The following is a 27563-nucleotide window of genomic DNA, read 5'->3' on the forward strand; positions in this document are numbered from 1 at the left end:
ATATAAACCTCAACAAAGTATTATATCATGTTATGGTTTGAAGCTGTATACAGTGTTCCTATAGCTATCCTGTGTGTTCAGTGGCCCATCATATGTGCCTCCCAGCTAGAGATTATGCCTTGGACAAGAAATCGCCGGTGACTATGAATAATATAGCCAATGGTGCTTCCTCAGGCTACACTTGGTCATGTTTTTATTTGTCAACCATGAGTGTTCCAGAAGAAACAAACAAACAAATATGAGTTTTATGAAATACTTGTCGTATAATTCAGAACAAACTAATTAATCAATTATTTTTTAGTAAATTTATTGAAGCTTGTCACAATTCCCCCCCCCCCCCCCCCCCCCCCTCAAGTTGCAATAACTTAGGAGATGGATTCATTTTTTTGGAAATAAGGAGTGGAACTAGGAAAATATTTGCAAAGATGATGATAAAGTTGCTTGTAGATTTATGAACCAGATCTCGGTTGTTATAAGTTTAAATTATGTCCGTTGTTTTTATTGCTGTCCAGCATAAATATTACTGAGCTGTCAAACAGTTAGTTGAGATTGCTCTATTGGTGTACTTATTGATATCTAGAATATGCAATATTTATTTATTTAATTTTTTTTTTTTGTGTCTGGTCTTGAGCAAATGTAGCTTTAGTTGCAGATGCCAGCAGATATGAGGGTACCATCAAACTGGGTGAAAGTTAATAGCACTAAGAAAACAATACGCTATCACCCTCCAGAGGTATTGTCTGCATTGGACCAGTTATCACTGGCAAATGAAGAGCTTGCTATTGTCTGTCGAGCTGCTTGGGATAATTTCTTGACGGCATTTGGTAAATATTATGCTGAGTTCCAATCTGCTGTTCAAGCACTGGCTACTTTGGACTGTCTACATTCACTTGCTAATGTTTCGAGAAATAAGGTTTACTCTTTGAGGACGTTATGAATAGATATTAACTGGTCATCTTGCAAGATTTGGCATTAAAGTATTCTGTTAACTTCCCTGTGGCAGAATTATGTCCGTCCAGTTTTTGTAAATGCTGGTCAACCCGTTCAGATACATATTTCAGAGGGTCGTCATCCGGTATGTTTCTCAGCTGCTTATTGATTTAAAGTTCGTCTTAAAAAAAGATGTTTATTGGTTACAACAAGTACTCCTATTCGGATCAATATTTGAAAGGTTAAATAATTAACTGTTATGATTGACACTAAAGTTAATGTCACTAGTAAGCTAATAATTCTTACCCCTCCGAACTCTCTCTCTCTCTCTCACACACACACACACAATCAATTAGGCTGTTTTTTGGTGTCTTGTAAATTTGTAATAGAAATTTTACTGACCATTCCTTAAGTGCTAAATATGCCTAGTTAGGACTTTTTCCTTTCCCATTAGATTTAGTTAGAAATCATGATTCTCAAAATCGGTATCCTATTGCTGGAGGTCTGATGCATAACCCAAAAGGAAACAAGACTCAAAAAAAAATCAATCAAAATTCAATTCAATATCTTAAATCAATATGAATTTTTTTATCAAAGTTGCCAAAGGATATGTCTCAAAGGGGTTTATATGGGCTACTAATCACACTCTAATTAGGATTAGGATTCTAATGCAACCTAATAAAATATATAAATAAATAAGAGATGAACAAAATAAATAAATCAAACAAAGAAATAAAATAAATAATGTTATTCTTATATTTATGCCTAGAGTAATTTATTCTAAAGGTTAAATTACACCGAGCACCCCAAGATTTGACAAAATGGCACATAACCCCCTGACATATTAGAAAGGACATGAACACCTCTGTTGAGGTTATTTGACTTTATATCACTTTCTCCCTTACTGTTTGTTAATTTTTTCGAAGTGTCAGAAATACCCTCTCTCCTTTGTCACGTGTAGTTGAAGAGAAAAAATAAAAGTAAAAAGATTATTGGTGATTGCCATCGTCATAGGCCACCACCATTGACAATCAAAGCAATAAGTTGCTTTGATTTGAAGCAACTGGATTGAAGGAAGCCTCTAGGCTCCTTCAGCTGAGAGAGAGAGATGAAATCCCTTAGCAAGCAATGGGGCTTCTCTCAACCCAATCAACAGTGGGGTTTTGCCAATGGGGTTGAGAGAAACCCCATTGCCCTCTCATCCTTAGCAACTTAGAGAGAGATAGAGAGAGGCATACCCTTACGCCGCGATGCTGTGAAGCTCTCTTTCTCTCTCTTGTTGCCTTCAGAGAAAACCCTTCTCTATAAATTGAAGGGGTTCAATTTGCAAAGAATCTCTTTGCAAACCGAGCCTTTGGACCTGCACCTTCTCTACAAATTGAACCCCTTTCGATTTGCAGAGAATGTTTTTGCAAATTGATCAATTTTTAGAGAGATTGAGAGAGAGGGAGAAAGAAAGGGATGGTGGAGAAGATGAAGATGACACCATCATTAGAGAGGGGGGACTGTTGTTGGAGAAGAGGACCAAATCTATGAGAGAGAAAGAGCTGAGAGAGAGGAGACTTAAATAATGAGGGAAAAATGCTCCATTTACACAAGTAGGGGAGATCTTTGTAATTTCTGATATGTCAAGGGGATTTGTGTCATCTGGTTAAACCTCAGGGGTGCTCAGTAATTTACTCTTTTTAAAATATTGCCATCCATCATTCTCCCCTAGCTGAAAAGGATTCGGATCCTATGAGTTGGATTGCAACTTGCAAGTGCCATTCTAATAGCTCTGGCCCCTAGGCTCAAATCTTCCTCAGCAATCCAAGTAGCATCTGAATTTGGACAATTTTCCCCCTTAACTAGCCGCCATTAGAGGAAGCCACAATTTCATCATCAGCACAAAATCATCACATCCCTTTGTTGCAGGTGTGGAAAACAAGGATACAGGAACACTAGTAGGCAAAATAGGAGACTCAAGTGTGCCTTAGTGAGGTAACAAATCTTCCACATTGAAAACATGACTATTAATCATATTATTAGGTAAATCAAGTAAATAAGCTTTAGGTCCAAATTTACTAATGATGGAAAATGGCCACTAACTCGAGCATGCAATTTCTTGTAGGAATGTTTGGAGAAATGCTCTGGACAAAATCAGATCATGACATGGTCATCATCATTAATAGCTTCACCAGCAAGTTATGATTTTACTCACTGCAATTTCATGCCTAATCTTAGCATGCAAATCATAAATGTGTTAAGAGTAAAATTTTCAGCAGGCTCAGAAATTTGGGCTTCCGGGGATAAGGGACAAGGTCAATAGGGTGCAAGGAAAATAACCATGAGAAGGGAATCTTACTGATGAGCCAGTTAATGGAGTTATTGTAGGCAAATTCAGCAGTAGGCGAAATCAAATCCGAATCACTAGCCTTCTCTCCTACAATACACCTAAGAAAATCTCCCATACTATGATTAGAAACTAGTCATATAAAACTAGTAATTATATTAATCAAATAAAATTGAGATAAAATTAAAAAACATAGTACGTCAAGGTACACTTAAACATAGTACTTCCATCCAGCGCCACACTCAGCCTTCACTTCTCCTCCCTCGGGTCTGCATCATGTTTAACTCTTGCCTCTGTCAAATCAAATTGAGGATCCAACAAGTATTTTTTCATTTAATTTTTGCGGTGTCCTGTAATTTTTGTGGTGTCCTGTGAGTTTTGATCAATGTACTTCGCACCTTCATTTGCCATCATTTTTTACCAGGTAATGGAGACTATATTACAAGATAATTTTGTCCCAAATGGGACTAATTTACATGCAGAAGGAGAGTACTGCCAGATAGTGACGGGACCAAACATGGGAGGAAAGAGTTGCTATATTCGTCAAGTTGCTCTCATTTCTATAATGGCCCAGGTAGATTTATTATCCCTGATCTTACTAATATTAATGTTTCTGATTATTGTTTTATAAGGGCCAAAAATTTGTGTCCTTGCTTCTCCTTGCCGAGAAATCTACTGTTGCTGGTCTAAGACATCGGAGGATTAACTTAAGTTGTTTTTCATTGTCTTTCATATCATATTTGAAAAAAAAAAAAAAAAAAAAAACTTTAATGCCTGTATAATTCCCTTTATTTTATTGAAATATTTATGTATTTATTTATTTTTCCTTTTGGGGAGATGTCCTGCTGTTTGCTTAATGTAATACTAGAACTTTGATATGTTGAAAGCATCTATATGCTAACATCATACAATTGTATTCAATTTATCAAAAAAAAAAAAAAAAAATCATACAATTTATTTAGTTTTAATTTTGTCTGTTCCTTTCATTTATTTCTTATATGATCTTTTGTTATATCCTGAGATGGATGATTCTATTCACTATTGCTTATCCAACCATTTAAGGGAGGGAATCATTATTTTGAGTTACAAATTTAAGTGTTGAGTGAAAACATAAATGCAATATCTGTTCTATTTATTATTGAAGGAAAGGAGAATTCTATATTTTCGATTAGCAAAAAGAATCTATATGCCATAGGTTCGTAAAATGTGTTCTCTGATCCTTCTAGGTTGGTTCCTTTGTTCCAGCATCAGCAGTGAAACTGCATGTGCTTGATAGCATCCACACACGGATAGGTTCCTCTGACAATATCCAGCAAGGAAGGAGTACCTTTTTGGAAGAATTGAGTGAAGCTTCCAACATAATTCAGTCCTGCACATCCCAATCGCTGGTTATCATTGATGAGCTTGGGCGGGGCACGAGCACACATGATGGTGTAGCAATTGCTTATGCTACGTTGCATCATCTTCTTGAGCATAAAAGATGCATGGTTCTATTTGTCACCCATTACCCCAAAATTGTAGACATCAAGCTTGAATTCCCAGGCTCTGTGGGGGCATACCATGTTTCATTTCTAACATCACAGAAGGAAAGAGATACGATGCAATTGAACAATCAGAATGTTGAGAAAGTGGATCACCAAGATGTCATTTACCTCTACAAACTTGTGCCTGGTGTGTCAGAGAGAAGTTTTGGATTTAAGGTTGCTCAGCTTGCCCAAGTAAGTCTCTCTTCCTTACACGCCCGTGCATGCATGCACGTGTTTTATAGCATTTAGTTTAAATTATTGGACCTGAAAATTGTTTTTCTTACAAAATTAAATTAACAAATATCCCTTTGTAAGTAAACTGCAGGCATCTCAACATCCCTGTAAGTAAAATAAAGGATAACGACAAGTAGTTTCAAATCCAAAGTCTAATTGCCTGCTAACGTATGCTTATATACAAGCAGTGTCCTATGCCAAATTTTTCTGCCTTATGTGTGGTGCTTAAATAATGTTTTGTGTGATCTTTTTTTAAGGGTAATTATCTCTATTTTGTCATGTTTGGGGAACACTGTTCTGGTGTATTTCAAAAGTCAACGCATTAACTTCTTTACACTTTTGGCAAAAGTGGAACATAAAACAATTTATTAAACCTAGCAGAACATGTATTTCACATTCCGACCTGGCGTATAGAAAAGGAAGTTATTCATTTCTTATGAGAACTACAAGAGCACTTGACTTTGTCTTCTTTTTTTTTCCCGTTGTTTTCTAGAAGAGACAAAAAGTGTTTTAATAATTTATTCATGTGTTAGGTATATATACAATTCTGCAAGGTATAACTCAAGAAAGCTAATAACTATTTACAAGGCTAAGCATGTACAACACTATATGGCTAACATTTCCCCTCAAGTAGGCGCATTTACATCTTATGTGCCTAGCTTGATACAACTGTAGTCAAGTTGTGGACCCTGTAATGTCTTTTTAAGAAGATCAGCCAGCTGGTTATTAGACCCAACAAATGAGGTACTAATTTCTTTAAAAATCAACTTCTGTCTCACAAATTGACAATCTATCTCTATGTGTTTAGTTCGTTCTTGAAAAACAGAGTAGAGGCAATATGAAGGTGTTTGATTATTTCAAATAAGTTGCATTGTCCGTGAATCTCCAAATATTAATTTCTTAAGAAGTTGTTTGAGCCAAACCAACTCACATGTGGCTAAGGTCATGGTCTGATACTCTGTATCAGAGCCACTAAAGCTACAAAAACCATAACCCTAATCCTTAACCAGCTGCCACCATTGCTGCTGCTATCCACCACCAGTCATCCATCTTTCTCCAACTGGTCGCATCTCTGTTGCACCTTGCGATGGTGACACCGCTGTCCACCATCAATTGCCCGTCTCCCTCTACCAATCACGCTTTTTCTCTATTGCACCTCTCTCTCTCTCTCTCCTCTGCAACCAGATCTGCGATGGCAACCAGATCTACGGCAGTGACCTGTCTGGTGGTCCTTTGTGCTCAGACACCATCTTTTGAAGAAGAGACAAAAGGTATTTTAATATTTTATTCGTGTATTAGGTATATATACAACTCTACAAGGCTAAACATGTACAACACTATAAAGCTAGCCCTTGTCTTTTCACTAAACAGGTTAAGGACTTTAAAGGCTGTTAAATATTACATTTTAGTCTAAATCAGAAGGGATTACATGTCGAATTTTAAAGTATATGGAGACTATTTTCCGCTCAAATTTTAAAGTATTTGAATACTATTTACTCCTATTTTTTCTTTTTGCCATGTCATAAGTGCAATGAAAATTGACCCCCTCTATTCAATTATATATTTCCAAATTGAGTAATTATCCCTGTAGGGGCAATAAAAAGTAATTTTTCCTATACTTTAAAAATGTCATTATTGGGGGGGAAAATTGACCATCTCTATTCAGGTATATATTTCCAAATTGGGAAGTTGAATATTTAGTTAGAATAAATGCTGCCTAGATACAACCAATACTCACATACACATGTATATGAGAGAAGAAAACATTGATCTCCTCCCATGGCCTGCAAGGTTTTAGCTAATTTGGATTTTGCTAATCTATTTTTTTTTAAATTTAGGAATTAGCACACTTGTCTTCCTACTATTAACATTAATTAGGTAAAATATAGCAAGTACTTCATATGGATGCCTTATTGATAATACAACAACGTGATGTGGATAAAAAACAAATAACAATAAATAAAATATTATTTTTGTTATGATAAGCTACTATTTTCATCGAATACTTTTCAAATAAAAATTTTCTCTGTCATTGTTTTTCACACTAATATAAAACTTAAAGTTAGATTTGCTAATTTACTTGACATATTACAAATATTTATATATTTTAATAGTATCTTTTGCATGAGGGTAAGCCTTGGTTGCAATGGTAAAGTTTATTCTTTTTGATTAGAAGGTCACAAATTCAAATTGTGGCAACAACCGCTTTGCAAAACAAAGGTCAGGTTGTTCTATATTGGTGCATAAGTAGTGGACACCCTATTAGTATTTTTATGTACGTTGGATCTTCTAAATTGGTTCATATAATGGCTAAAATTTATCTAGTTTTCATTATTTTGCTTAATTTTCAATTTTGGGGAGTCTCTTTTTGTTTTTGTGCATGTTGAATCTTCTAAATTGGTGCATATAATGGCCAAAATTATCCAGTTTTCATTATTTTGAACAGTGTTATTATTTTGCTTAATTGGATATTGACATTGTTGGGAGAAAAATTATGTGTTTTTTGGGATTACCGCCCTTACACGGTCCCCCGCCGCTCGTGCCCTCAATTTCGGCTGAGAAGGTAAATTGCAAGTGGAGGCTTTGCCTCATTGTGCAGGACAAGGATTTGAACCCACAGCTTATTGGTGCGAATCTCAATTTATCGTGGCCCAACCACTTGACCTGTGACTTGAGGGCAAAATTTATGTGTTTTTTGCCTATAGGTTAGGTTGTTTAAACCCTTAATGAGATTGATAAATATATAGTAGTTCTCTTACTTGGCATGAGTGTAATGTTTAAAACACATGTACATGCACAAGCAAAGTGCTGAAAGCAGAATAGTATTAAATATACGAGATATCTCCAAAAATTGGAAATTGAGCACAGCAAAAGTGTGGTGTACAGAGCTATATTATTTGTATTGCTATGAATAATCACAGATTATATCAAAATCTAAAGTTCCACAAGTGAAATATTATTTAAATCTGTAGCCAAGATGGTTTAGTACAAGAATTAGTTGCCGATGGACTGTGCATTGCATGGGTCAAATGCTAGTTTTTGATACATTTCCTTCACTTGCAGCTACCAATTTCATGCATTCATCGAGCTGCTGCCATGGCTGCGAAGTTGGAGGCAGTAGTGAACAACCGAGAGAGAGGTAGACGAGTGCTTAAGTTGCTAAACAAAAGAATGCCTGTGAATGAAGCTGGAGAAGGGGAAATCTTAAAGCCTCTGGACTGTTCGTCTGGAGAAGGCATTGAGTGCTTGGAAGAAGTAAGTCATGCTTACAAGGAATTCTTCAAGAACCTAAACACTTCTCTAAGGAATGATGACCCTGCAAATTGCCTCCACGGTTTGAAGCATGCTAGAGGCATTGCCAAAGAGTTGATTAATAGGTAAGATATCAAGCTTTTGTCTTCTTTTTCACTTTATTGTGTCAATCATAGTTATAGTAGCTATAAAAAATCTTTGTTATTTGGGGCGGATGGCCAGAAGCTGAAGTGGTACTTTGTCTCTGGTTGTTTTGCTATCAACAAAGGGGAAAAAGTGCTGTTTATTTATGTATTTTATTTGACCTGGATGTCTCCTGGATGATATACTTTGCCCATATGAATTTGACTTTGTTTAGTGAGTGATAAAGTTACTCAAAATGAGGGGCTTATATGCTTATCTTTCCTTGTTGGGCTCTTTTTTGCATCCTTATTTCGGCAACTGCTCTGCCAGTTTGAGATCATTAGCTTCAGTCTTGTAACTTCTGCATGTTATGAAATCAATGAAGTATGCATTTTGTAATGAAATACATTTTGAATATGTAAATATCTATTTAGAGAACAGCCAGATACTTTGTGGTCTACTCTTTCTACAATTTTTATTTTGCGTGGTTCATCCTCCTAACTGGAGAAGGCAAATGGGAAATTATTCACATGGAGATGGACAACATGATTTTGATGGGAGAAGCTACAAATTTCATTGCTACTCGCCACAATGTTCTCAATTGAGTCCGGTAGAATGAAAGTTGTGATTTTTTTTTTTTTTTTTTGTGAGCTTTCTAAGGAGGATGATCCATATGATGATGTGTATTTTGACATTTTGGAAAAGGAAATGAGTAAATTCCAAATGGTAAAGGGGACACCATGTTTTGTATATGTTAATGAGCTTGATACTATTTTGTGTTTCTTGCATATATATTGAAGAATAATAATGTGAGATTTGATTATACGAATTAGTGATTTATTTTATAATCTTGTCTGTAAGTTACTTACAGTTTAAATCATGCCAAAGTGTACTAAATTTTGCTTGATTTTTTTTCAAGCCCTTATTAGTTTTTTTTCACATGATTAAATTGTTTTATATAAGCTTATTTTTAATAAGAGTCATATCAACTTTATTATGAATAGTTTTATTTTTAATTCTATATTTTTTTGGTATGATTATTCATTTCAACATCTTAATCACTCTCGTGCTCATATTTTGCACGTAATTAACTTTATTATATAATATTTTGTGTTATAAAACAAAACTGGTATTGTAATTATCCAATAAAATCCTTTCTTTCTTCTTTTTTTTTTGTTTATATTGTAGAATTTGGCATTATTTTTTTGCTCGCAGACCTCAAATAATGTGTACTCAATAGCTATAGGTTAGATCTTTCCTTCTTCCAAATCGTGGTTGTGGATCTAGTTGCAGCAGGACCGTTCGTTGGGTAATTCACCTGTATAACAAAATAATAAATCAAAATAAAAATAAACATTCAATAATAGCATATAAAAAAACATATTAAATATTAAAACAGCAAACACCACACAGCAAAATATATACAATGTTCATAGCGAACTAAGAAAAACAAAAACACACTAAGAAGATCATTCAAACGTAAGTTAATATTGGTTCATGATATAATCGCTCTAAATTCTTCAACCAAGACTTCCTTCTATTGATGGGCATTTTTATGAACATTTTCCTCCAATCTGCATCTGTGAACTTCTCAAAGGCTTTAAAGTATGAAGCATCAGAAGCTTCACCAGTCATCTCCAACAAGTCCATGCATTCTTCAACTGAAAATGGATCAAACACTGAACTTCTTGTTCGAGTACATTGTTTCTCATACTTCTCTGCTTCAACCTCAGCTTTCACAATTATAGTATTTAATAGAGAAGTCAGCATTTGCGAGCCAGAGTCTAGCTGGGCACATTTTATTTATTGTCTGAGATCACCAGACTCTGAAATGTACTCCTAAGCCATTTGTTTTCGCTTTGAGCTTTCAATTGATATGCTTATCTTCAAAATAAGTTACCTGAGCGAACATTTGCCAAACATCCATCCTCTGAAGTGAGCACGGTTTAACCAACCACCCGTGTGCTCCAATAACTCAGTAAATTAGCAACGCTCTTGTCCAAGGCAATTGTACTTTCCTTGCAATTTTTCGCTTCCATATTCTTCACCCATTGCTAGAAACAGTTCATCATCCATCTCTTGCCAGTCTGGATTCTTAAAACTTGGGCCACCACCATTTGGATCCCTTCCGACTCTCTCGTATAAAATTCCTAAAAAATTATATGTAGGAATAAAACTAAAGAACACCTTTTAATCAGATAGAGAATATTCAAATGGTTTCTTCTTATCCTATACACCAACAAGCTTTTCACGAATAAACATATCAATATTGTATATTACACACACAGTTTTTAACTCTATTAACTCTGTTCTTGTGTACTTGGATGCCCTTTTATGTTTGTATATTAGCTTTCTTTAGCTTGGCTGGCAATTGCATGAGTTTACATTGTCTTTTTAGCAGTTCAAGAACCAAGGCAGCTAGTTTGTAATCAATAACCTGTGAAGAAAAAATAGCCTTCCCATCAAACCATTACTTTGAAACAACAATGAACCAATAGTACCTAAAAAATAAAAATAAAAACAAGAATAACATAAATATGGAAGCACCAGCAAGACTAATTCATATTGAAAAAGATATTCAAAGTTACAAAGAAGTTAAGCCGAGTGAGAAGAGACAGGGATGATTGATTTGGTTCTGTTAAAATCAAATACAATGTAGCTTATAACTAAAGTAACTTTAAAAGAAGAAAAGCTTTGACATGCATCCATGGCTTTGGCCCCGTTTGTTGCAGCTTAATTAAAGAAATTATAATTTATAAGTTTTTAGATTATAGCTTCTAAAACTTAGAATAAGTTGTGAACCTGTTTGCTGCAACTTCTTAGAAGTTGTAGTTAAGTAGTTGTGGTATTTGATACCATAAGTTGTAAAATAACTTATTTTTGTATAATTGTCCATAATACTCTTAATAGTTATAGAATGATAATTTAAAAATTAATTAGTGTATATGTATAAATTTCAAGTGTTATAAAAAAATTAATTAAAGATGACGAGAGAGAGGAAGAGATTTGAAAATGAAAATGGCGGTGGAAAAGAAAAACTCATGATTGCGTAGACAAAAGAGTAATTATTTGTTAAAAATAAGGGCAAAATTATCATAAAAATGTAATTATTTAAGTAGAAGTTGTAAAAGCTGGGGTACCACAGTTTTGAAAAAATTAACTTCTACCCTTTCTAAAAGTTAGTAGAAGTTATAAGTTAGAATTCTATAAACTAAAACAAACACTACATCCCAACTTTTTTGAAGTTAGAAGTTACAACTTTTAAGCTACAACAAGCAGGGCCTTTCTCTACCGCTAAGGTTCAAGCTTTGGGGGGGGGGGGGGGTAAGTCCAGATTCAAATTTCTTTGAACTTACTACCATTGTGATATATAAGTCATTGGGCATTTCTAATAAATTTACTCGATACACACTCGAAAAGTGTTGTTACGACTTATCATTGATATCAAAACAAAAGAAAAAAAAAAGTAAAAATTATTTGTTTATGAATAAGAATCAAACCTACCCTTGTCAAAAAAAAAATAGAAAAATACAGAAATCACCAAAATCCACATGCATCAAACCATAAAATAGCAAGAAGGGAGAAATATATAAATAAAAAAGAAAACAAAGTCCCCTAGAAAACACATTCATAGATATTTGAAAATTTTCAATTCAAATACTCCGCAAAAGAAAACAACCCTAAAGACTCAAAGAAAATGCAATTGCATGTGAAGAAAGAGACATAGAGATAAAGGAAATATACCTTTGTCGATGGATTAATAAACGTGGGTTTAAAGAAACTAATATAAAAATGTGGAGTGGTCGGACACTGCTGATATCGAGTGTCCGAATTGATAATCAACGAAAATACGTTCATTTAAATTTTATTATAAAAAATATAAAATTAAATTATAATTATCAATTTAACTGTCATCTAATAAAATTTTATTTAAAATATATAATATGAACCATAATTTTTAATATATATACATACACCCAAAAGAATAAAGGTGTTTAGAAATTTTGATTTCAAGCTGAAATAAAATAAAAATTATTATATTAAATTATCAATAATCAATGTAAATCTTATCATATAAATTTTATACAATTAAAAATTAAAATATTATTATTTAAATATTAATATAATAACAACTTGTCTGTATCAAGTAAAAACAATAGTTTCATATATTATTTAAAATATATAGTTACCAGTTAAATAAGTTTATTTTTTTTATTTAACATTTATGAATTTTTTTTTTCACAAATTACTTCTTGTTTTAAAAAGAAAAATCACTTTTTTTATTTAACATTTATGAATTTATTTTTTTTACAAATTACTTCTTGTTTTAAAAAGAAGAATCACTTTTGAATTCATTATAATTTCCCAAGGTTAGTAAACTTTCAAGGTTTCACAATGGTCCTTGCATAAAATGGAATTGTATTTTGGTCCTTCTCTTCTTTCGTAATTAAGGGTGTGTTTGATTGTAAATGTGGAATTTAAGTGGAAAGAAAATGAATTTCAAGGAATTGAATTATAGGAAAAATAAATTCCTAGAAATCGAAAATTTAAGGGCCAACTTTGGCATTTTCGGGCCGTTTTCTATTTTCAATTTTCCAAAACACTGAAAATGTTTTATCTTTGTTATTTTCAAAAACGTGTTTTCAAAAACAAGGAAAAAATTTGTGAAGGAATGGAAAACAGTAAAAAAACGTTTTGGATGTTTTCAGCCAAAATACAGTAAAAATTGAAAACGCGAAAAACGCAAGTGTAATACCCCGAGAGCCCAGAGAAGTTAGTATATATCGAGGATAGTGTAAGAAATGAAACAACACCAGCTGGATACCTTTTGGGCTGAATGTTGGCAAAGAACTCCCAAGTTAAGCGTACTGGGATAATCCAGGGATGGGTGACCCCCCTAGGAAGTTCGTGTAGGCCCATTAGGGTGAGTTGTTCCGGTCCTTCCTATCGCTCGAACGAGATGTTACAAATGATATCAGAGCCGACCCTCGAGCCTCTGAGCGCAATGGTGGGGCAAACCTCAGCGAGGAGGCTGAGTCTCGAGAGGGGCGTCAGGCCCTTATGGGGGGTGCGTGTAGGCACCTTAGGCGAATCCTACATCGGCCATGCAAGGGGGGAGAGATCTGGGACCGGTTGTAAGGTCACATGACGGGGATGTCATGTGCTTAAGGGGGGAGAATGTAATACCCCGAGAGCCTAGAGAAGTTAGTATATATCGAGAATAGTGTAAGAAAGGAAACAACACCAGCTGGATACCTTTTGGGCTGAATATTGGCAAAGAACTCCCAAGTTAAGCGTGCTTAACCTGGGGTAATCCAGGGATGGGTGACCCCCCTGGGAAGTTCGTGTAGGCTCATCAGGGTAAGTTGTTCCGGTCCTTCCTATCGCTCGAACAGGATGTTATAGCAAGTGTTTTCAGCCTCACGCACTCCTTCTTCCTTCTCTCTTTCAAGCTCCACTCTCTCTTCCAACAAGCAACACAGATCTTCCACCACCACCGCCACTGCCCTCCACGCCAAAGTCTGCATCCTCCACCGCCATCGCTTGCCACCGACACCACCGCTACTCCCAGATCCGCCACCACCGCCATCGCTATCGCCCGTCACTGCCCTTCATTCCCAGATCTGCCACCGCCACCGCCATCATCGCCACTGCCCTCTACGCCCAGATCTGCCATTACCATCACCACCGCCAGTCGTCTCTTCTACACTTTGCCATTTCTTCCTTGCCATTTCTTCTTTCAGCTTCGGCCATTTCTTCCTTGCCATTTCTTTTGCCTCCACACCCAAAATATGTATTATGATTTATATATTATGGTTTTTGTTATTATTTTTTCTTTTCAATAATATTTTTAAAATTTTAGATAAACTTTTTCTTTTACTATTTTATGATTTATAATTTTTTTAATATTTATGTTGTGGGTAATCTAAATTTTAAAATTAATGTCAAATTTTAATTTGTAAGTAAAAATAATTTTATTATAAAATTATTAGTTGAGTCAAATTAAAAATGACTTTAAAAAATACTTTGTAATTTTAAAACATTATTATATATGATTAAATCATTAATTATTTTTGGAATTATAATTTAAATTCTTTAAATTAAATTTATAATTTATTAATAAATATTTATAATTTACTTTGAATCAAATTTATTAAATAAAATATCATAAAATATTTTTTCTCAAAATCTTGAAGAGAACGCGTTTTCTATTTTTTAGTTTTTGAGAAACATTTTTTCAGAATGACAAAAAGAACTCATTTTCAATAATCCCAAAACAAACACTCAAAACATAAAATTGAAAATGAATTCAAAACTCAAAACTCAAAATTGAAACACAAAGAGAACACCACCTAAGCTGTTTGATTAATATAATTTTTTACTTGAAAAATTATGTTATTTTTCATCTTTTGGTATTTGATTGGTAATATTTTTTATAGAATTTGATTATTTTCCTAACATTTTGTGTTTGATAGGCATTATTTTATATTTGATAATTATTATTTTTTTATAGAAATGACACATTTTTCATGAAATTTAATAATAAAAATATATTGAAAAATATTAAATTTTAAATAAAAAAATTAAAATAATAATGTATTTTAAATTAATTACATTATTTTCTCAAAGAAATAAAATTACAAAATTAATTTTTTTTTGTTTTTCAAAGAAATAATTTATACGTAATTTTTTATTTTTTATTTTTATATATTTATATTTATTAATTATTAAAAATACAAAATATAAATAATTGGCAAACCCTCCCCCACCCACCTGCCCTTCTCCCTCATCCCCCAGCCGCCGCCCCTTCTGCCTCTCTTGCTTCGCTCGCTGCCGCCGCCCACCCCCCTGCCCTTCTCCTTCTCCGGCCTCCTTGCCTCCGTCGGACCTCGGATCGTCGCTCGCTGGCGCCGACTCGGCCTAGGCCTCGCTCTCGCCGCCTCGCCAGTCGCCCCCTTGGCCCCTCGCCGGTCGCTGGCTCTCCCATCGTTCTCTCGCTTGCTGGCTCTGTCGACTCTCTCGCTCGGTAAGTTGCTGCTTTCAATTGCCAAGAAAATTCCATCTCCTCCCCCCCCAAGGAATTTGGTTTCCATGGTTTGAAGGAAAATTACGTGACCATTAATGGGAAAATGAGTTCCCTGGAAAAAAATGGCTGTCAAACAATGCACAAGTTGGAAATTGGGTGGAAAAATTGCCTTTTCCTTGGAAAAAGTTGGCTATCAAACGCGGCCTAACATCGGTACCAAATTCAATCGGTACGTCATCGCAGTTGAGATCGAGAGAGAGAGAGCGCGCGCGATTAGGGAAGGTGCTATTTCGACGTGATAGACAGAATTTGTGTAGTATAACGTCACGAAGGTGCTATTTCGACGTGATTGTCTCTCTTAAATTTTCGCCTGCATATAAGATTTATTGTATTTACAGATTTATTCGTCTGCATTTTTATATTCTTTGCTACTTTGACCGAGTCGGAGTTCAAAAAGTGCCTTGCCTGGAATCCTAAATTTCTGTTCGGATGTGAATAGGACACGATGCACCGTGTTGATGAAATATAACCATTCAAGATCGAGAAGCTTGGTGGCGTTGGAGTTTCTTGCTCATTGAATTGAGTTAGAGGACGGGCTTGATTAGGTGAATAATTCTCATCCATGCAGAACTGAGTTATTGATTACATCAAAGCGATTACTATACAGCTCTTAATTTTGTGGCGATAATTTGCACTGCCTTTGGATATAATTAGAAATTGATGGGCAAAAAGTTCACTTGTAATAATAGGGGGCCCTCTTTTCCGGTCAGATGTGTGTGTGTGTGTGTGTGTGTGTGTGAGAGAGAGAGAGAGAGGGGGGGGGGGGGGGGGGGCAGCAAAATGGAGCGAACGCACTTCAGTTTAGTGGATTCCATGAATCTTGGGTATTTCATAACATTTTCTTGTTGATGGTAATTTGTTGAGATTATATATGTCATCGACGATCGGTTTACTGAGTAAGGGTTGTAGTATGCTACTGTCATTTCTATAGAATTCTTGGCAAAATGTAATAGGGGCAGTTATATTAATGAACACACTATGAGCAGGGAGTGGTCCAGTATTCAAATTCACCTTGTCCCTAAAGGCCTGTTATAAAATGCTGGGGGGTCATATTTTTTAGGTGATAATGCAGGATATAATGTATTTTTGAAATTCACTTTAGGTATCACTTGGTGTATCCAGGGAATGTATCCATGGGGAATCCTGGGTTCATGTTATGTTTTTTGTAGGGTACCTCAGTTGAGTACATTTCAAGCATTAAGCAGACTGAGCATAATATGCAGATCTATGGTGGTGCTCAAAATTTGTGCCAGTACTTACATGGCTTGGAAAGTATCCGGTTGCTATATGGAACTTTTTCTGTACATGGGCAGCTAGGCACATAATTGTTCTGGTACTGAGCGACTTTAATTGTGTACATGGGGCATTCTGAAAAAATACACTATGGGAGTTGGCAGTTAATGGCATGGTTATAATGATACCAGTTCTATTTAGATAATATATGGAAGAATTTATCCCTTTGAACTGAAAAAGAACTACAGCTGTATTTTGTATGTACAATGGGGTTCACTTTAGCTGGTGATACAGTTTCCATTTTATTGATAATATGTCAAAGAATTGCTGTTTTATACTACTTATTCCTTTGAATAGAAAAAGAGCTATTATATTTTGTATTTACAATGGTGTTCACTGTAGCATTTTTAAGCGATTTGTCACGTCCAGTCACTGTAATAAGTTTTCCATGCCTTCAAAGAATTTTAGTGCTGCTATGTCATTTGTTTAAGGGTCTGGGTTTCTAATTTTATATTTTCTCTGGAATTTAGGTTCAATGGTGTTTTTGTAACTTACTAGATCTGTTCACTACATAGACAGGTGCTCATACCAAAAGAAAAGTATGGTGTGATGCCATGACTTTTTTGAGTGCAACAAATGAATTTGTTTGTTGTTCAGTTTTTCGAATGTTTACTACCAAATCCTTTCAAGCCAATTGTTGGATAATAACTGCTGCCTTTACAAGACAGGTAAAATGAATAGAAGTAAAGCTTCATATAACTCCAGAACAAAAGAGAAGCACAGCTTTCAAATCAAGGAATCAAAACATGCACTGTCTGAGGAACAGGCAGAAGAACGAGTGGAAGAGCCTGTTGTTGGGTGTGGCCCTCATACTTCTCTTAAGAATGATATTGATGATGAGCTTGAAGAAGATCCAGATGAGGATCCTGAAGAGGATCCAGAAACGGAACTTGAAGAAGACTCAGAATTGGACCCTGAAGAAGATCTAGACGAGGAATCAAATGTTGGATCAGATGAAGAATTAACTGAGGAACCTTCAGCCTGCATTTCTCCAGTACCGTTTTATTGGGACCATGATGGGACAAAACAACCAGTTGAGGATGCTTCAAAGGAGATTGCATCTGAATTTTCTTCTCAAAGGGACGCTGTTGGAACTGATAACAAATCAGGATCTTACCATGATAGTTCAAAAGAAAAGAAGAGACCATTGGATGCAACAGTATGCAATTCAGATACGATTCAAGTTCACCAGTTGCAGAAGAAGTTCAGACAGGAAGAACTGTTTAAAGAAGAATCAGATGGTGGGTCTTCGGTTTCAGATCCCCATGGTAAAGCTGTTGTTTCTACAATTTTAGAAGATGAAACTGCTGATAAGCAACTGGAGCATGCTGGAAGTTCTGGAAAACGGAGTCGCAGTAGATGGGATCAGCAGCCTGAACAGGTTGAGGAAAGTGGTGCTGCTAGACAGACTGGTAAAAGAAGGAAAACCAGGTGGGTTAGCGATCTGTCACAGTTAAAAATGCTTGGCCCTATCCAACTTCCTGACTTTTTCAAAAGATCTCTTGAATCTGGGTTGGATCACCAGATTCAGAAGTTGATGGAGAGACTCCACCAAATAAACAGCAAGCTACGTAGTTCAGAGCTGCATGATGAGAGACCCGAGGAAGAAAGATCTCCCTCTCCCCAGCCAGAGTACAATAATCTTGGTATAAGAATAAATACACGAGAGGTGAGGCTCCGGAACAAACTAGTCAAAGAACGCCAAATTATCATTTCTAAGTTGATTAAGAAGAATTCAACTTTCAATACTCCTCCTGGTTACAAGCCAGAAAAGCTCTTTAAAAAATTGTATGTACCAGTGAAGGAATATCCTGAGTACAACTTTATTGGTTATATAATTGGTCCAAGGGGAAACACGCTAAAGAGAATGGAGAAGAAAACTGGTGCTAAGATTCTACTGCGGGGTAGAGGCTCCCAGAGAAAATCAGTGAGACCAGAAGACGATGAAGACTTGCATGTCTATATAGAGGCACTTAACCAGAAGTCTTTGGATGCAGCTGTAGGAATGGTTGAGAAAATGCTAATTCCGGTAGATGGAATGAGTGATCGCAAACGAGCCCAACTGCAGGAGCTTGCAAAACTAAATGGAACATACAAAGGTGAGAACTACTGCAACGTGTGCAAGGAGGAAGGGCACAAACAGTATGTCTGCCCTCAGCAGCCGCAGTCAACCTTTAAAATGATGACTGCTTGTTCAACTTGTGGAAGCTTTTGCCATCCAGCCTTTGGTTGTCCCTTGATGGCTTCACCGCAGGATGCTAACGTTTTGTGTCATTCTTCTGAGCTTGGGGCTGGTTCAATTCCAAAGGCAAGAAGCAAACTCAACAAAGAAAGCCATGATGCGAGCCTTTACGTTGGTTATCTTCCTCAGGATTTTGATGATGGTAGGTTGAGAGAGCTCTTTTGTCCATTTGGCAAGATCATTGACGTGAAAGTGATTAAAGATTTCAGCAGTGGTCTCAGTAAAGGTTATGGGTTTGTTAATTTTGAAAGTCCCACTGATGCTGCCATGGCAGTGACCCATATGAATGGGCGCAAAATGGAGGGGAAAATACTAGCAGTAAGGGTGGCTGGCCGTCCACCACCACCACAAACAGGATTGCCTGCATTAAGCCACTTTCCAGTGCATCCTGGGCCGCCAGTTTTTTCTACCTGTCTCACCAACCAGACGGCTTGGCCTGGCCCATTTGGATCAGCCCAGCCTGAGCCACAAGGCTCCTTTCCCAGAATAAGTGAGGGCTTCAGCATGCCTTCCTCCATCCCATTCGGACATGACAATCACCTTCTTGAAGGTCAAGCCATTGGTATCCCCCCACTTGTCTCGTGCCACGCGAGTTTGAAACCTCCAACTGCAAGCAACTCAGCATCCTCTCACGGAGCTTCCAGCTCGACCACCTCTGCATCCCATTGCTTGCCATCACAATTTCCTGGTGATCCTGACTACCCTGGGTCCCAATTCCTACCATATTTTGCCACACCAACTCGGAGGCCATCTCCACAGTTCCATATCAGTCAGACATCTGAATTCCCGCAAACCATTTTTGATCAAAACAGACGAGGCTCAACCTTTTACCTTCCTAGATGAGAAATGAAGCTGGGATGCATGAGTTTCTTGGAGAAGAATGCCCGTGTGGCACTTGGAGAAAATGTGCATGAACATTGTTGATTCTATACGGTGAGTTTAGACCATCATCTTCTTTTCTTTTTTTTTTTCTTTTTTTTGTTTCAATGGGGATATGCACTCGCTGGAGATTGTTTGTATGGTTGTTTGTTTCATCCAGTTATGGCCGTCGATGTTAAAACTCTGTAGATTTGATAGATGTAATGTACATCTTCTGCCGAAGATGTTTAATAACCAAGTATGAAATTTCTCCTTTTGTTTAGGCTTCAGTAACAGGAAAGTGGGGTTTTCAACAATCATCCCACCATAACAGGAAAATAAACACATGATGGCCTTATGCCATAAAAGTTTCCATTCATTTGTCACTTAAGGTCTTCTCTGATGCTAGCTAAGAACAATCTCAACTCTCTTGACTTCTTGGCATGATCAGCAGACCCTTCAGTTTCGATTCACTCGAGTCAATGACATCGATACAACATTCAAGACCAGACTGTCACCATTTTTGACACCAAGAGGCAATGCTGCGGTGGGGAAGGGCTCAAGAGATCGATGACCTCAGTTGCGGAGCACTTGAAACTGTGGAGCAGCTACCGGAGGCAATGTTCTGCTTTATTTGGCGTCCTGAGTCTGCAGGGCACAACAGGCTTTGATTTAACAGATCAACTTTTGCTACATCTTTGTTCCTTAATATTGCTTCCATGCACAGCCTCAGAGTCAGCAGAATGGCACTTTGGCTTCAAATATGCACCAACAACTTGCTGGAAATGCTTTTCCCCTTGTAAATCCCGTTCACTTCCTACCAAAATAATGATGTATTCCATCAGTTAGACAAGCAAAAAATTAGAAGGGCATAAGGATACCAGTTATACTAGGCTTGCAGCCCCCCTGTGACCTGCCATCCCAGGCATGGTGCATTCAAGAACCTCATCACAACACTGACCCAGATTCAAATATGATCAAAGAAATTGACAAAAAATTTTAGGGTGCTGAAAAATCATAATCAACCTAGAAGTAGGATCTGAAATGTATCATCATCAACGGCACCTTATTCTAACCAAATTAAAGTCAGTGGCACAGAATTCATAATGTTAACTGACTTCTAAAAGTCACATTGACAATACAAATCCATCCAAAAGAATAATGTGACAAAATTTTACACCAAGTGCCCTTCCTAATGCAACCCTCTAGCGAGGAAATGATAAGATGAAGTTTTAACAACATTTCATATGGAAAAGCTCATCAAACGGCGGAGAATGAAGATGATTGATATAGACATAGTTAATATTATGAAATCAACCTGTACAACATGGAATAACAATAAAATATCTGTTTGACATGTATGTTATAGCAAAATAAGAAGCTTCAATTAAACCACGAGCCCAAATAGCACTCCAATAAAATCTACTCCCTCATACAATATACAGCAAAAATGTTTGCGTTGCTCACCTGGGGCCGTATAGTACTATAAGAAAACATGGATCGGGTAATATTAGGATGTACAATATCTAGCTTTCTCCTTCTAATTGTTTTCTAAGAAGAATCCACATTCATTGTCTCTTCCCTGCCAGCAAGACAAGAAACCTACACTAGTGTGTCCAATCAATAGAAAAACTAGTGAAAGAAGAAAGCAGAATGCTTCTACAAATTGTACATTAGCCACTATAGTTTCCTCACCCATCTCTCTATTGCTCTAAATTAATTTTGTTTCTTTTTGATAAATATTCATCTATATTAACCTTAAGATAAAGAAATGAAAAATAGAAAGGTGATTGTGTGTGTATCTTGCACTGGAAAACATGCAATTGTGGAGACATGAATAGGTTTCAACACATCATTATCACCAACATCGACATTAAAAAGTCCTCAAGTTGTCCAGGTTAAAAATATTGCTCCTCTGGAATTAATTTCCATTTCACTAAATCCAGAAATTTGCTCAATATGTAGAAAGAAAAAGCAGGCCAGTCCAAAGTAACCACTAGGCTACATAAAATACATGCATAATATGGTTCACCATTGATGTTAAGTTGACGATCTGACTCATTTTCTTTATGATTGCATCTGCGACTGCACCCCTGTTTCCTTGAACCCTTTCTTGCAAATGACAATCCTTCTAAAGCAATTCGTTGAAGAACACCTTTATCACCGATTGACTCAACTATTCGGCATGCTGACTCCTGTAAACCAGGTTGAAAAGCATAAAAGTCCATATAACTGGCTCCTTTGCAAATCATTCAATTGATCAAAGAAAAAAAGAGCCAATCCAACACAATTAAAAAGCAACAGATTAAGCATATTACTGGACCAAGCCCCCGAACTCCTGGAGAGTAATCACTGCCAAGAAGAACAGACAGTGTAATCTGAAAATCAATAGATCATTAATTTAGTACTTCAGAACAAACTTAATCCCATGAATATGCTGTAAATTGGAATTTCAAATTTATTACAAAGATTACAACCAGTTAGTGACAAATTAAATGAAAGGCAATGATGCTGCATGAGGCCATGCATGATGATCCTTATGAAATACTCAAGAAAGATAAATAATGTAGGTGAATCTACGAACTAGATTCAAAAGGCAGCATTTCATAAAAGCACATAATACTTTCCAATATATCAGAAATTTCAGATTCACTGGGGGGAATAATTAAAAGGGGAATTTTTTTATGCGAGTCAACAGAATAAATATACATTTCAATGCATCAAATATTCTACCCTGAACAGCCATTTGGTGATATTTCCCACCCTGCATCATAAAAAATCTTATTTTTCTTTTGTTTTCTCTTGCCTTCCTTTTGAAACTTTTCCTGTAATCATAGATAGAACAGTACTCTAAAAGTGGCAATCAATTAAGAGATTATCAATAGAAACAAAATGAACAATCTTTTTAGTGGCTATTTCATCACAAACTTTCCAGAAGGAAAATTACCAAAGAATTTCTTCCAAATCCAAGTTCTCTCTCAATATCAGCCATTTCATAACAAACAACAAAGCCGCCTTCCCCTATATCATTAAGTAATCAACACTATCAGCACAATAAGAAAGCAATCATAAGTATGAGAAAATTGTGTGTAGAGAACTGCAAAAGCAACCAAAAAAACCCATCTAGGCATCAAACAAACCAAGACATATATCTCTGTAAACTGTCCTCGCGCCAAATAGGAAGACATCAGAATCTGAAGTGAAACATCCATCCTGGCAACAGTGACAATGCAAGTAACTATAACAGTAACAAATACAATGGTAAGATTATCACCTTTTTGAGTCCCCTTAAGAATCAGATAATCAGGGGGAAAACTCTCACTTAAAAAATAAGAGATTTTACTTGCACACAATGATTCTGAGTTTAACAAAGCACACTGAGCTTCAGCTTCCTCGACCCTGAATATTGGCAAGGGAAGTTAAAGATACGATTAATGCTAATTATTTGACTATTACCATAGATGATGATATGATGCCATACAAATGATCTTATAACTTGCTAATTCTGACAGAATCAAAATTTAAAAGCTTTTACTTCTCCCTAACGTTTTTCATTCCAGCAACAGTATATCAAGCCTTGAATCAATATGAATAAAATCAATAAGAAACTCTTCCTTAATCACAAATATGAAAAAAATCTTTTAGACTGACATGCATGCTCATTAAAATCAATAAGGGACTTCTTAAGCAAAGAATTCAGCAGCACATCACGACTGAAGAGTCACAAGAGTGTATAGGTTGCAATCTGTTGCTACTTCTATACCCTGGCACAATAAAAGTTAAGCAGACCTCTAAACACAGAATACCAGCACAGGGAGTGGCAAAACCCAATAACTCAAAAATCTGACAAAATAAAAGGAGTAACAAAGTCGGTTATTTTTTCATATACAACATCTCATTAATTAGCCAAAAAAAACAAAAATCTCATTTGATATTTATTATTGTGAGTTTTTTTTCCTAAAGGAGAAGGGAAGTGCCAATCTTTTGAACAAATAAAATATTTCGGAAAAAAAAAAACTTTCACCATGATGTCTCCAAAACAAAGATTTTCCGTATAAACCACACGTATATGATATGAAACATTATTTGCAAGACCAAACAAGAGATATACACATACACAAATATTAATCATCTCTAGCTCTCATAATGATTTCTTTTTCATCATCTTTTTTTCCAACTTCATACTTCTGCAAGCCAGGAAAAAAATATCTTCACGGTTAATAAAAAATTACCCATCTAAGCAAGGAACCTCAAGTGCCATGCCAAGGAGCTTGGCCTCTTTTATCATACAGGAAAACTCAGATCCCATATTTCTTCGAAGTGAAGATGTATTATTCAAATTTATTTCATCCTGCAGAGTCTGCCTTAATAAGTAAGCACAGTTAGTACAGCAAGGAGTTCCTATGTGAGAAACTTAATAGTTCAAAAGAAAGAAAATGATGCAGGGATTGCCCTACCTCAGTCCCTGACTTTAAGCGCCTTCTGTAAGTTGATAACTTGATAGCAGGAATTGATCCATCTGTACACCAACACAGATTAAAGCTATGATCTATTCCTGGACTTAATTCACCCTTCTGAAATTGACAGTGCAAGACCCCAGCTCTTGATATTTAGCAAAAGAATGCAAGAATCTAAATTTAAACATAGAGTCCAATGTCACTATTAAATTTTCTTTATGTTGATCTGGTAGTATCCACTATTCATTCAACACCCAACCAAGGCCAGGCTGATCAAGCGTATCCTTGGGTTCAATTGAGAGAAAAGCAGTTGACATGGGCCGTCTGTTATTGGCTTACATTGGCCTAGACTCCTTTCTTCTCCAAAGCTTTAACAGAGACTTTTTTATGACTCTCTCATAGCTTTCTCTAAGTAATATACAGTATATCTATATGTAATTTTTGTTTGTTTATCTCTAAAACTTTTCACTTGACATGTCACTAAATTGGTCTTCAAAGACCACGGACTCTCTTCTCAACCTTTGCTTAATCATTCTCTGCTAAAGTTTCATGGTGTGACTTATTAATTTGATCTCTCAGTAATTTCAACTTTGGACATCTTTTCTGTTCTTGTAAATGGGTACAAGAGTACTATTTTCCCACACATTAGGAATGCTATTCGATTTAAGAGTTACATTAAATAGTTTTATTAACCATAAAATGTCATGTTCTTTCATGTATTTCATGCTTCTATGAAGCTATTCTCTAGTCCAACCATTCACCATTTTTCCATCTTTTCTAGGACTTGCTTTACTTTTTCTGCACAAACACATCTATGGAACAGTAGTTCTTTTATTTTTCAGAATTAGTAACATTTCCCAGTGTAATATTTATTTCTCCTCTCTACCTTCATTAACTAGCTTGAAGAAATAATCCTCCCATATCCACTTGATCACCCCTTCATTTACAGAACCATTTGGTATTCATCTTTTATACACTTCACTTAGATCAAATCCATTATTTTCCTTTCTTGTGCAAGAGCACATTCCCAACAAGGTAACCCAAAATGTCATCCATATTGATATTATTGAAAATAGTTTACCAAACTCTTACTCAAATCCCATCTACATACTCCAGCTAACTCATTGTGAGCTAGCCAAGAAAGTGTCTAACCATGGATTGATACTCTCAGATCACTTTAACAAAACTTCCTCACTTAACATTGGGTCTCCTAATTTTCAAATGGGCATAAGTGATATGCCGCTTTAGGGTAGACTTGCTCCTACTTGAAACTAAATCTATTTCTATATCCTCCTCTTATCCGAGGGGTTAACCCAACCAATACTTGTAGATTCAAGGATGGCATGAGACCGGATGCTTTTCTCAGTAATGGCACAATCATTTTCATGAGTACTAAGATCAAGATATGCAGGAATAGGTTAGAATCTAAAGGTTTCAAGTTAAGCATAGTAGAAACCGAATATATGGAATGTTTGTTTAGTGAAAACATGCAAGTATGGAAGATGTTAAGGTAAAATTGGAAGATCAAGTCATACTAAGAAAAGATCGATTCAAATATTTTGGACCAATCACCCAAAGAGATGGATAGATTAATGAGGATGTTACCCATAGAATTAAGACAAGATGGATAGAATGGAAAAGTGCATCCAACATTTTATGTGATAGTAAGATGGGACAAAATGTTGGACAATAAAGCACCAACATATGCAAAATATGAACGTAATGGAGATAAGGATGTTGAGATGGATATGCAACCACACAAGAAAAGATAAAATTAGAAATAATGTTATCCATAATAAGGTTGGGGAGGCTCCTATCAAGGATAAGATGTGTGGCACACACTTAAAATGATTTGGTCATGTGAGAAGATGACTAATAAAAAGGCTCCTGCGAGGAAAGTGGATGGAATAGAAAAAGTATCTAGCAAAAGCAGTAGAGCAAGACCAACAAACACTTGGCATCAAGCCAATCAGTACTATTATGCAGAACAACATTTTAGTATCTCCACTTCTTGAAGCTGTTTCATACTTTGATACACCATGGTATCCAAGAACATAAATGTTTTCTATATTCAGTTACTTAAAAGGGAAAATTCAACCATTTAAAGTATAGATAACTGTGCGTCGTAACGACTGCACATTTTGTCAATGGAACAAGATATATTAAATCAATGAGAGACAGAAAAGCGGGGGTAAAACAACAATACCAGTGACAAAGATGAGGGTGCAGTTCAAAGCAATGAGGGCTCTGAGACGGTGAAAGAGACCCTTGATGTAAAGCTTGTCCTTGAGAGAACAGTGCGACTTGTTGACATTTTGAAGTTGAACCATCCAACACGATAAATCTATGGATACCCTCTTATTCCTGAGTCCCAAAAAACAGATCCTTTGAAACAAACATTTATAAACCATGGAATTCGCAGAGAATATATATATACACGAGATTTGAGCAATGTTAAATTTTAGATAGGGAAAACGAACTTACTGGAGATGGTGAAGAGGGATAGTTTTCTTGCAGGATTCTATGATGTCCCATAGATTTTTCACCCCCATCTTTGTGTTGTTTGATAATTCCACACTGCGAAGAAGAAGAAAAAGAAGAGGAGGACGAGGAAGAAGAGCGACGTTGGGAACTGGGAAGCAAGTGTCTGGAAGAGGAAAGTTCAAAAAAAATTCAACACTCAAATCAATTTACATGGATACCCCTAATTTAACTCAATATTACGTTAACACCTTTAGCTAACGAATCATGCTAGATGTACACTCATTTTGTACATTTTGGGCTACATAAAAGGGTATTATGACCAAAATATCCTGCACTTCACGCGCCTCTATACGCCTCATGAGAAACTTTTTGTCATTGGTACACCTTTATGTAGCTTAAAGTGTACACAAAGGTGTATCAATAATATTTTTCGTAACTAAACTTGAATTAATCCTTTAAATATTAAATTTTTGCACTTAATAAAAATTTATGTTGCCCATGTTTAGCCAAAAGAAAAACAGAGCGTTACTATATAGTTTGGGTTGAATAACATAATATTTACTCGATGTAGGTAAATTGAGAAGGGGACATAGCCCCCATAAGAGGTAGGGCTCACACACCACTTTCTGTTAACTTGTAATATAAAATTTTAAATTATAAAAATTAATTTGTAATGTATTTTATTTTCAGAAATATTAATTTTATCTGTAATTGCTACAAAATTTTACCTGCCGCCACACATTAT

At 35.9% G+C, this 27563-nt stretch overlaps 3 protein-coding genes across 7 annotated transcripts in view; 2 read left to right on the plus strand and 1 right to left on the minus strand.

The window, feature by feature from the left end:
• The window catches only part of LOC127809223 (DNA mismatch repair protein MSH3), a 33569-nt gene extending 24896 nt beyond the window's left edge, over window positions 1-8673 (plus strand). Inside the window, exons 8-12 of one of the 2 annotated variants that reach the window (XM_052347991.1) lie at window positions 647-913; window positions 1004-1075; window positions 3687-3836; window positions 4489-4980; window positions 8086-8673. In XM_052347991.1, the coding sequence (XP_052203951.1) occupies window positions 647-913; window positions 1004-1075; window positions 3687-3836; window positions 4489-4980; window positions 8086-8403 (1299 nt within the window). In that variant the 3' untranslated portion in view covers window positions 8404-8673. The remainder of the gene's footprint in view (window positions 1-646; window positions 914-1003; window positions 1076-3686; window positions 3837-4488; window positions 4981-8085) is intronic. The other variant, XM_052347995.1, reaches the window with a different exon arrangement.
• A 6507-nt stretch (window positions 8674-15180) lies between these two features.
• Window positions 15181-20603, plus strand: LOC127809234 (splicing factor-like protein 1). Of its 3 annotated transcripts, none has more exons than XR_008025104.1 (4): window positions 15181-15756; window positions 15924-16029; window positions 17446-19952; window positions 20332-20603. XR_008025104.1 is itself a non-coding variant. In XM_052348004.1 (4 exons), the coding sequence occupies exon 4, from the start codon at window positions 17451-17453 to the stop codon at window positions 19860-19862; it is 2412 nt and encodes an 803-aa protein (XP_052203964.1). In that variant the 5' UTR covers window positions 15181-15424; window positions 15668-15756; window positions 15924-16029; window positions 17446-17450; the 3' UTR covers window positions 19863-20603. The 3 variants fall into 3 exon arrangements, 2 of the variants coding, with proteins under 2 accessions (XP_052203964.1, XP_052203961.1); XM_052348004.1 differs by having other exon boundaries at window positions 15181-15424; window positions 15668-15756; window positions 17446-20603; XM_052348001.1 differs by having other exon boundaries at window positions 15181-15424; window positions 17446-20603.
• Window positions 18590-26986, minus strand: LOC127809247 (single-strand DNA endonuclease 1). Of its 2 annotated transcripts, none has more exons than XM_052348018.1 (10): window positions 26819-26986; window positions 26541-26698; window positions 24335-24396; window positions 24110-24228; window positions 23225-23276; window positions 23018-23090; window positions 22825-22898; window positions 22196-22255; window positions 21910-22072; window positions 18590-20694 (listed from the first exon to the last, which is right to left on the minus strand). In XM_052348018.1, the coding sequence occupies exons 1-10, from the start codon at window positions 26884-26886 to the stop codon at window positions 20558-20560; spliced, it is 966 nt and encodes a 321-aa protein (XP_052203978.1). In that variant the 5' UTR covers window positions 26887-26986; the 3' UTR covers window positions 18590-20557. The 2 variants fall into 2 exon arrangements, with proteins under 2 accessions (XP_052203978.1, XP_052203973.1); XM_052348013.1 differs by having other exon boundaries at window positions 24110-24237.
• Between the last annotated feature and the right edge of the window lie 577 nt (window positions 26987-27563).

Source organism: Diospyros lotus, chromosome 1 (genome assembly GCF_014633365.1).
Source record: "Diospyros lotus cultivar Yz01 chromosome 1, ASM1463336v1, whole genome shotgun sequence".
In the NCBI taxonomy this organism is placed as follows: Eukaryota; Viridiplantae; Streptophyta; class Magnoliopsida; order Ericales; family Ebenaceae; genus Diospyros; species Diospyros lotus.